Raw genomic sequence first — 11,273 nt, 5'->3', positions numbered from 1 at the left:
AAAATACTTACGGAGTATAATTATGTACTTGCAGATATCTTGGGAGTATTATGGAACCAACATTAGTTGGTGTTTGTCAAAGGACTGTTCACTGATGATGAGTGGGCTGAGGAATAACATATGCCGAAAATGACTATGACCAATAGGTAACTGCCTCACTTATGTCAATTAATCTGTTGATTTCTCTAGCACTTGTATTGTTTGCACAAAAATAGTCCAGCACCTGTTTTGCAATAAGAACAAATGACACTAATTTTGCTAGGGCTGGAGAGGGTTTAAGTGCATGGGCGGAGCTTCAGCCCGGCATGCCCGGGCAGCTGCCCGGGCTCGAGCTCGTACGGCAGCGTTGAAATCTCGAGTCATTAGGCGCTAATTAGCGATAAGTTCCAGTACTTGGTCTAGTTTCAGTACTCAGTGCAGCAGAACTTCTTTGTAACTATCATAACACTTGCTTATTTTACACGAAACTGTAGTGCATATGTGAGACCAATGCAGAAAAGGCTAATTCTTAGTGTCCTACAGTTAGTGTTACTTATGAGGAAAGTTTGACCATTGACATACAACTATTGTTGAAAGCAAAAAAAAAAAAAGGACTTATAAACAGCGTGCAACGATGTAGAGCACCCCCATAATTCCTATCTGAAACTTCAAGTAGATAAAAGGGAAATCAACATGTCTTCGGGCATTTTTTTAATTCAAATTTTCCATCCAGTTATGCGAAAAATATATCAAGATGTTACAGTAACTATCTACGCACTTATGATCACCTTCAAAGTAGTAGATTTTTTTTTTTTTTTGAGGAATCAACGGGGGGCGATCGCCCACCTGAACTCAGTTTTCATTAATTAACGGGGGGTTACAAAGGTGCGACGCCAGGGGGCATAAGCCAACAATCCTGGGTTTGGGAGGCGGCATACCGACATATACTGGAATGTAGTATATATCACACGACACACCTTAGTATCGCACGATCGTCTTTATAAAGTAGTAGATATCACACGACATATACTGGAATGTTAGATATATATAAAGAAGACATGATGTACCTGCAACTTTACATTCGGAGTCTAATGTTTACAACAACAACTCACAGATTAGGCAGCATAAAAGCTCAACAGCGGAGCAACCGCCGTACTCGTAACTCAAACAGCTGCACACACATCACAACTGGAACTACAGAAACTACTCGACCAATTGCACCTGTAAAACTAGATTCTCCCACTGGCCCCCTGGAGGGCGAAGCTACTGGTCGAAAGTTCAGTTTCGTCAGTTATTTCTGCTGTTGCCTTTTAGTCGTTTTTATCATAGGCTAAATTAGATAATATAAACCTCGGCATGATACTGCTCGCGACACGGTCGTTTTACTGGTTCCAAGTAGATCTATGCCATGATCCTATTGATCGTGTCCTGAAGTTTAGTTAGAGTTTGTTAGTTTTGTAACCGACTATTAATAAAGGAAGAAAGAGAAAAGCTGTAGCGATTGTACGCAGCACAGAAATCACGGTGTTCACTTTGGTTCTAACTCTGAAACTCTGCTGTCTCTCGTCGTTGTTCTTCAGGTTGCACTGCAGAACCTAACCATTACGTGCATTAAATCCGTATAAATCCAGTTGGTCGTATATACCGCTCTTAGAAACTAGTAGCAGATTGGAGGAATCCATGAGTGATGTCGTGAACTCGTGATGCGCTCGGGCAGGACCAAGAACACCAGCGACAAGCCGACAATATGCACGCATCCGGGTTCAGACTTGAGAGTACAAGTCCCGACGTTCGGCGAGGGCGCGCTGACAACCCCTAGAGATATCGGCGCAGCACTCGTGGCCGAGCTCCTCATCCGAGACGAAGACCTCGTCGAAGACCACGGCCTCCCCGAGCACATCGTGGCGGACAGCGACGCGAACCTGTGCAAGCGCGAGGGGAAACCCTGGATGCAGGTTCAGTGAGATTCGCTGCCCGACGGGTCCGTTTGGGACTGTCCGGTCGATCCGCACCTCTATCCATCGGCTGGACATATAATTCGTAGAACGCAAATGCGGTCCAAATTTACGCCTCGAATGCAGACGCAGCACGTGTCCGTGCTCTGTCGTCATGGGCCTGCCTGCCTACGGGCGCAAGGTCATGTCGCCTCAGCCGCAAACTTTGCCCACAATGGCACCTCGTCTTCATAGGCCGCGCCAGGTCTGGTGGGCGGCGGCTAACCTTCTGCGCCGCCATCAATAACACACACCTTAGTATCGCACGATCGTCTTTATAAAGGGCACCGGCAAGCTCCTGCCATCGGCCACACCTCCCTTGGCCACGCTTGCACCGAAATACACCGACAGCCACTGCGCACCGGCACAGCGCCATGGGAAAGAAAAGGAACAACCATGAGGTAGGGTCGTCGCAGTCGGCGAAAGAGGAGAAACCGCAAATGAGGGCCCCCCTGTTGTCCTCCGTCGCATGGATGTTCTAAGAGAACTGGCAGCCGTGCGAGGGGTGCGTGCTTTGGGCTCCGGTGAATGGTGGGTGAGGGAGGCCCGGTCGAAGGAGAAAAAGGCCAAGTCGGCCATGAGCAAAATCTTGGGTGGGATTTCTCCATTGCCACACACCGGGCCTTTGGACGAGCCAAAACATTGTCTCATCGCCAACAAACAATTCGCCGGCGACCCCGTGATCTCAGTATAGATACGAGACACTATTGACCAGGTTCTCGCCGTAGCCTGAGTTCCCTGACAACGATCCCCACGGAGGCTTATACCCCAAATCCTTCTTCACGCCAAAGCGGACATCACCTAGTGACGAGTGCCTCCGCACCGGCCTCGTACCGAACCTCAATGTCACGTACGATAGCTCGCCGGACATGCGGCGCATCCCTCTCCCGTCAGGCGGCGTCGGCACTCGAGGAGCTGGTTCGTCGCAACTGTTCTACGATGCTAGCTAGGACACCCGCAACTTGTTCAGTGGAATGTTGTAGGGAGACTCCATAATACGCAAGAGCTCATCCAAACCGGCTCCCAGTCGACGTACACACAAGAGTACCAGGACTATGCATAGCAAGAAGAGGAGTGGGACGAGGAGGAGCCTCCGGTTCCCACGCCAACTAGTAGAAGAAATCGCCGGCCGGGGCGAAGATAAATGCAGGAACTGGCGGCAGAGGGCCCAGGTGAGGTCCAAGGAGAACGAATGCCTCACCGAAGCATGGAAGGTGGTAAGCATGGACACTCTCACCGGCGTGAACTAAATCTCAGAGACCTATTGGGCGATGGTGAAGGTGGCGTTTGTCGAGCGCAAACGTCTCGATCCCGACTTCAACATAGTGCACATGGATCGCAGCCAATCCGACATGTTCACCGTTGGGGCATCATACAAGGATGCTGCAACAAATGGCATGGCATCCAAACCGAGGTCACCAACCATGTGGAAAGCGGCACCTCCATCGCCGACCAAGTAATAAGCCACATTTCGTTCATTTCCTCTCCGATGTGCAATGGTTAATTTTGTGAATGTTCTTTCCATTTCATTGTAGTTGATTCAAATGTTTCAGGCCTACCGTGATGACAATGAAAACGCCCAGTTCAAGTTCATCCACGTCTTCAAAAGGATCGAGACATGCGAGAAGTGGACTTTGACTCGGGAGGCTCACCAGGGCCAAGGAAGGCGGCTTTGATCCAGCCGCGGCAAGAAGTGAAGATTGGGTTCCTCAAGTCTAATATCGCGGCAAATAAGTGGAAAGAAGACTTGGCGCTTTTGATGGCCGACATATCTACGATGGACACGAGACGTGGGCATGGTACAATGAGCAACGCGACATCATCTTGCGGGAAAGGAGAGAACCAACGCCAGCAAGTTTGAATTTACTGGGGACGAGCTCGACACCAACAACGATGTCGGCTACCACAGATCTCACGTCAGCCATTTGATTTTAGACTGATTTAATATGTAGCTGAAACTGCACCATTTTTGTTCGCCAAGACATTGAACAAACGATGATCGAGCGAGTGATAAACTCGCCGCTGTCTCTGATAAGTTATTGGCACCGTTGTAGGCAGGAACAATTTAATTCAAATGTGCGAGCCTATTGGCCGCTTGGGGGCGATTTATGGTTGCCGTGGACCAGCACCTCAGCATAGAAACCGCGCCGGAAAACTTTGCCGGACGCTGTATGGGAGGGGACGGGGCTTGCCTGCTCGCACCCTTTGCTCCCATCCGTGCTCCCCGAAGCATCGGATGGCTTCCGCCTGTTCTCCTCCCCTGCTCTGTATTTCCTTACCAAAAATATTTGCCCAAATACGAGGGACCGCTGTATAACTCATCTCTGAATACTCGCATAACATTAAAACAGAGAAAAAAGGGCAGGTGAAGAAACAGCGAGGAACTAATCAGAACCATACGATGTGCAGGGAGCACGGATGGGAGCAAAAGGGTGGGAGCAGGGCAGCAGGCAAGCCCCGTCCTATGGGAGGAGGCCGAGAGTGGACGCGCTGTAAAATATAGCTGACACCACCATAAGCTCATTGAAAGCGCTGCTTTGTCAGCGGTGGAGATGGACGACTCAACAACCAGCCCGACTTGAAGTCAACGTTGACTTGGCCTTTCCCAGATCGGATCATGAGTTAATGACTCTCGTCAAGTCAGCGCATCTACCGCCACCCACGCCATATACTCAATCGAATCGAAGCTGGGCAAAGCAAGCAACATGTCAAGAATGCCGACCACTGTAGTGCAGCTGATCGTGTTGCACTTGCTGTCCGTGGCGGCGGCTCAGCGCCAGCCTTCCATGGCGCTGCGGGAGTGCCGCAAAACGTGCGGCAAAGTCACCGTCCCCTACCCCTTTGGCATCGGCGACGGCTGCTACCGCGACAAAACAAAATACAATGACTTCGAGCTCGCGTGCGACGACTCTGGCCCTTCCCCACCGCGCCTCACCATGGTAAGTCGTAGCTACCGCCTCGCCAACATCTCGCTCGCGGCCGGCGAGGCCACGACCTACCTCAACGCGACGCGCAGCTGCTACAACTACACGGGCGGGTTAGTCGGCAGGAAATATACGTACATGTCCATCAACTCCGACAGCCCCTACCTCTTCTCGTCCAACAAGACCCAACTGGTCGCGCTCGGCTGCCCCACCCTCGGCTTCTTCGTTGACGGTACCGGCGAGTCCATCAGCGGCTGCATGTCCGTGTGCCGGAAGGCGCAACTGGACGTCGGGTCCTGCCGGAGCGCCATCCCCACGGGGATTGACTTCTTCGAGCCGATGCAGAGCAACTTGCTGGCGCTTGACACGATATCCGTCCATGCCACGTCGTGCCACTACGTCTTCCTCGTCCAGACAGACTGGTTCGATAGCGAGCGCGTCTCCTTCAACCGCACCGACGATTTTGAGGTGCCCGTCGTGCTTGACTGGGCCATCCGGAACGTCGGCAACTGCAGCGCTGCTAGACGAAACGCGACGGACTTCGCGTGCCGAAGCGCGCTCAGCGAGTGCTTTGATGTCGACAACGGGGACGGGTACCGGTGTAAATGCTCCACGGGCTATGAGGGCAACCCCTACCTCGACCACGGATGCACCACAGGTAAACAAACACTGAATTGGGTTTTCTTGCTTAGAACAAAGGCCTTGAGGATACTGAATTATTATGCCTTGTGAAATGATCGATTTCGTCTGATCAAATGGTGATCAAACCGAAGACATCGACGAGTGCCAACATAAAGAAAACTACGGGTGCCACGGAGTCTGCACAAACACGGAGGGACACTACACTTGCAAATGCCCTCCGGAGGAAACTGGAGATCCCTACGTCAAGAATCACTAGTGGAAAATAGGGCTTCCGTGGGAACCATTTGTCGCGGGCGCGCCTGCACCCGCGACAAATGGGGTGGCCACGTCGCTCCTAATCCTGTGGAGGCTTTTGTCGCGGCCTTTTGTCGCGGGCCGTATTACGACCCGCGACAAAAGGGGCACCCCTTTTGTCGCGGGTCGTAATACGGCCCGCGACAAAATGGCCATGCCTATATATATAGACAAGCAGCCAGCCACCCCCCCACCTCATTTTTTCCTTGGTGGTGAAGGTTGAGGTGTATGCTAGCTCATTTTTCCTACATGTGCACAAGAGGTGTTTGATGGAATGCTTGTGAGAGGGATGCCACTTGGTTTTATTTGATAAGATTTCTCCTCTTTTTGATCCTAAAAGGTTAGCAACTATTTTCTTGACTATATATATATGTATAGTCCGTACAATACTAATTTTAGCAAGGTGATTGCATCTGATACATATATAATTGTACTTATGATGCAGATGAGTCATGCATGGATGTACGGTAACCGATGTGCTCCCGCTTTCAGAGAGGGCGTGAATTCTTTCCTGCTTGTGGCCGAGGCCAACAAGTCGAAGCAAGGTTTTATGTGCTGTCCATGTCTAAAATGTAAGAACGAGAAGGATTACTCTTGCTCAAGAGACATTAAGAGCCACCTGCTTCGGTTTGGATTCATGTCCAGCTATAATGTTTGGACCAAGCACGGAGAAGAAGGGGTTATAATGGAAGACGGTGATGAAGAAGAAGATAATGATGAGCAGTACCGATCTATGTTCTCTGAATGCGATGATACCGCAATGTACGGCAATGAAGAAGAAGGAGGTGAAGAACAGGCATCAGATGATCCTGTTGATGATGATCTTCGTCGGGCCATTTCTGATGCAAGAAGAGACTGTGGCACGGATAAGGAGAGGTTGCAGTTCGACAAGATGTTAGAGGACCACCACAGATTGTTGTACCCAGGTTGTGAAGATGGGCATAGAAAGCTGGGTAGCATATTGGAATTGCTGAAATGGAAGGCAGAGGTCGGTGTGACTGACTCGGGATTTGAGAAATTGATGATAATATTAAAGAAGCTGTTTCCAAGAAATAATGAATTGCCCGTCAGTACATATGAAGCAAAGAAGCTTGTCTGCCCTCTAGGATTAGATGTGCAGAAGATACATGCATGTATTAATGACTGTATCCTCTACCGCGGTGAGAAGTACGAGAATTTGAATAAATGTCCGATATGTGGTGCATTGCGGTATAAGATCAGAAAAGATGACCCTGGTGATGTTGAGGGCGAGCCACCCAGGAAGAGGGTTCCTGCGAAGGTGATGTGGTATGCTCCAATATATAATACCACGGTTGAAACGTTTGTTCAGAAACAAAGAGCATGCCAAGTTGTTGCGATGGCACATGGAAGAACGTAAGAAAGACGCGATGTTGAGGCACCCCGCTGATGGTCGGCAGTGGAGAAATATCGGGAGAGAGTTCCCGGATTTTGCAGGTGAGGCAAGAAATTTATACTTTGGTCTAAGTACAGATGGCATGAATCCTTTTGGGGAGCAGAGCTGCAGCCACAAAGACTGGCCCGTGACTCTATGTATCTACAACCTTCCTCCTTGGTTGTGCATGAAGCGGAAGTTCATTATGATGCCAGTGCTTATCCAAGGCCCAAAGCAACCGGGCAACGACATTGATGTATACCTAAGGCCATTAGTCGATGAACTTTTGGAGTTGTGGGCCAAACCAGGTGTACGTGTGTGGGATGAGCACACGGAGCAAGAATTTGACCTACGAGCGTTGCTATTCGTAACCATCAATGATTGGCCTGCTCTCAGTAACATTTCAGGACAGACGAACAAAGGATACAATGCATGCACACACTGTTTAGATGAGACTGAAAGTAAATATTTGGGAAAAATCAGAAAAGTTGTGTACCCGTTCAATCGTCGTTTCCTTCCGCGCAAGCATCCCTTAAGGAAAAAAGGCAAGCATTTCGATGGCGAGGCAGACCGCCGTCCGAAGCCTGTCCCCCGTAGTGGTGCTGATATATTTGACATGGTCAAGGATTTAAATGTTATCTTTGGAAAGGGTCCAGGCAGTCGACCTGTTCCGAAAGACGATGACGAACACGCGCCCATGTGGAAGAAGAAATCTATTTTTTGGGAGCTAGAATATTGGAAAGTCCTGGAAGTCCGCTCTGCAATCGACGTGATGCACCTGACCAAGAATCTTTGTGTGAATATTCTAGGTTTTCTGGGCGTGTATGGAAAGACAAAAGATACACCGGAAGCACGGGAGGACCAGGAACTTCATAAAGGACGAAACGGCAATCATCCAGGGCAGTTTGTAGGGCCTGCCAGCTACGCTCTTACCAAACAAGAGAAGGAGATCTTTTTTGAAGCCCTATTCAGTATCAAGGTTCCGTCTGGTTTCTCGTCGAATATAAAGGGGATAGTAAATATGAAGGAGAAAAATTCCAGAACCCGAAGTCCCATGACTGTCACGTGCTTATGACACAATTGCTTCCGTTGCATTGAGGGGACTTCTACCTAAAATGTTCGACTAGCCATTGTGAAGATATGTGCATTCCTCAACGCAATTTCTCAGAAGGTAATGGATCCAGAAACTTTGTCAGGATTACAGGAAGATGTGGTCGAATGTCTTGTCAACTTCGAGTTGTTGTTCCCACCATCCTTCTTCAATATTATGACGCACCTCCTCGTTCACCTAGTTGAAGATATTAGAATTCTCGGTCCTGTATTTCTACACAATATGTTCCCCTTCGAGAGGTTCATGGGAGTCTTAAAGAAATATGTTCATAACCGAGCTAGGACGGAAGGAAGTATCTCAAAGGGCTACGGAACTGAGGAGGTCATTGAGTTTTGTGTTGACTTTCTTCCTGACCTTAAGCCGATTGGTGTTCCTGAATCTCGGTATGAGGGGAGGCTGACTGGAAAAGGCACACTAGGAAGGAAAGCAACGGTGTGGAGGGACAAGATTTCTTTCAATCAAGCACACTACGCTTCTATACAATTCCAGCTTGGTGGCTCCGTACATCGAGAAACATAAGAATGTTTTACGAGAAATAAACCCGGGCCAGCCCGAGTCCTTGATTACACGTCAACACATGAATACCTTCGGCAGTTGGTTGCAAAGACATCTCATTAATGACCCATCTGTTGTGGAGCAGCTGTACTTGTTGGCCAGGTTACCATCTTCAAACATATGTACATTCCAAGGGTACGAGATAAATGGGAATACATTTTACACGATCGACCAAGATAAAAAGAGCACCAACCAAAACAGCGGTGTCCGCTTCGATGCAAAAGATGAGAATGGGCAGACCACCACATATTATGGATACATAGAGGAGATATGGGAACTTGACTATGATCCCACTTTTAAGGTCCCTTTGTTTCGGTGCAAATGGGTGAAGCTCAGCGCTATACATATTGACGATAAGTACGGTATGATAACAGTGGATCCCAACAATCTTGCGTGCACGGACGAGCCTTTTGTCCTAGCCAGCGAGGTGGCTCAAGTTTTCTACGTGAAGGACATGTCTAGCAAATCAAGAAAAAGAAATCAACAAAAGAATACATCAACCGAGGAGCCAAAGCGCCACATAGTTCTTTCAGGGAAAGAAACATCGTGGGAGTGGATGACAAGACAGACATGTCAGAAGATTATAATAAGTTTAAAGAAATTCCGCCCTTCACGGTGAAAATTGACCCAAGCATCTTGCTTAATGATGAAGATTCTCCATGGCTACGGCGTAGAAGATCACAACACTAGATGGCGATGTAATAATGTATTCTTCATATATAGTTCCCAAGACAATCTCTACATTTATGTAATAATGAGAACCCTTTCCCCAACACTGTTAGAGGAGACGGAGTCTTTCACGGGCTTGCATGGAAATTTTTAGAGGAGCAGCTTCCGAAGATGCCGTAGGGCGTGTGCACCAACGACATCTTCGAGAAGCTGCGCCACGGGAGATTTCCCAACCCTTTCCTTCATCCATGGGAATGAAACTGTGCTTCGCTTGTTGATCTGCTTGGCAAGGCGTATCGATGCTCCTTTTATAGGCACGACACCGCTTCTACTTTGTCTTATTCCTTCGACAGGCCGTCGTGCGCTACATGCTTTATCTCATCGAGCAGTGCGTCCACCCACGCGTCCTTATCCTGCCGACAGCTTTAGTCGCGGTTGCAGCCACCAACCGTGACAAAAGGTTACCGACACATCCTTATCCTGCCGACAGCTTTAGTCGCGGTTGCAGCCACCAACCGTGACAAAAGGCCCTCCTAGATAAGCCTCCCCCAGTCTTTTGTCCCGGTTTGAGCCTCCACCCGGGATGAAAGTTTCGCGCGCCACTTCGTTCCCGCCTATTTTATTCCCGCATTCCCGCCATTTTTCCACTATATATATGTAGGCTTGGACTCATATCTGCAAACCTCATCACTCTCTCCCATGGCTTCCATCGTATGTCTAACACCCCGGGAGGCGGAGGCGCTTTGCGCCTCGAACTACCCCTGCCCGCCCGGCTACCGCGTCCCGACCGGCTGGTTGCTGAGCGTCGGAGGTGTACCGGTCCCTCCTATCCCTCTTGGTGTGCCACGCGAGATGGCCATCGCGAACCACTACTATTTCGAGCTCACGCCTGAGCAGCGGAGGAATCCCCAGTGGCATCCCGACTACAGCCCGACTTGGGACAGCTTCTTCATCAATCGGCGTGAGAGGGCGGTTGCCAGGTACGAGGAGGACGGCCCGCCTCCTTCGAACTTCAACGAGGCCGGCCGTCGGATGTGGTGGCGCGGCCGGACTCTCCAGAGCGTCATGGCCTATCGTGGCCCCCGCCTGCGCTACCCTCAATCCCAGCCCACGCGTGCTCACCCGCCGAGGTTGGACAACCGCGACCCCGATGCTAGCGTCGATGACGTCGGCGACTATGATGACTACAGTGGCGAGTATTATAGGGCTAGGCACGACTATGATTGAATGGCTCCAACATTCGAATCTGGCTATGTATCTTAATTTTCAGTTGAGCTCTGTACTTTAATTTCAGTTCAGTCGTAATAAATTTCGTGTCAACCACTTTATTGAATAGAAACAACCGTCAGCGACTTTATAAACTAAATTTAAACTAATAGAACCGACAACGACTTTATTGAAATTACAATAAAATAGATAAATTACTAGTCTAGTCTCAGTCGTCGTCGGAGGTTGCCTCCGTCCAAATGTCATCCCACCAAGGGTCGTTTTCGGTCCAAGTTGTATTCGGGTTCTCGAGCTCGAAGGTGGCGACGGCCCGACGGTGGCGCCTGTTGGACCTGCGTTGTGCCCTAAGGATAGCGAAGAACGCGTCGGTGTTGTCGACGTCGTTGGGGAACTGCGCCCTCCACTGGCGCATCAACTGCTCGTCGTGCTCGGCGATGGCAATCCTGCGCTGCACGTGGCGGTGCCGTCGACGGTCCTCGTCGTCG

The 11,273-nt window shown here is 49.7% G+C and overlaps 1 protein-coding gene across 1 annotated transcript in view; it reads left to right on the top strand.

Annotated features, from left to right (window-relative positions):
* Positions 1–4,687: 4,687 nt before the first annotated feature.
* The window catches only part of LOC127309858 (wall-associated receptor kinase 1-like), a 32,025-nt gene continuing 25,439 nt past the window's right edge, over positions 4,688–11,273 (top strand). Inside the window, exons 1-2 of the mRNA XM_071822551.1 lie at positions 4,688–5,555; positions 5,671–5,785. Coding sequence (XP_071678652.1) covers positions 4,688–5,555; positions 5,671–5,785 — 983 coding nt within the window. The remainder of the gene's footprint in view (positions 5,556–5,670; positions 5,786–11,273) is intronic.

Source organism: Lolium perenne, chromosome 6, assembly GCF_019359855.2.
Source record: "Lolium perenne isolate Kyuss_39 chromosome 6, Kyuss_2.0, whole genome shotgun sequence".
Taxonomy (NCBI): domain Eukaryota; kingdom Viridiplantae; phylum Streptophyta; class Magnoliopsida; order Poales; family Poaceae; genus Lolium; species Lolium perenne.
Note: the sequence above shows the minus strand (reverse complement) of the source record. Positions and strands in the feature narration are given on the sequence as shown.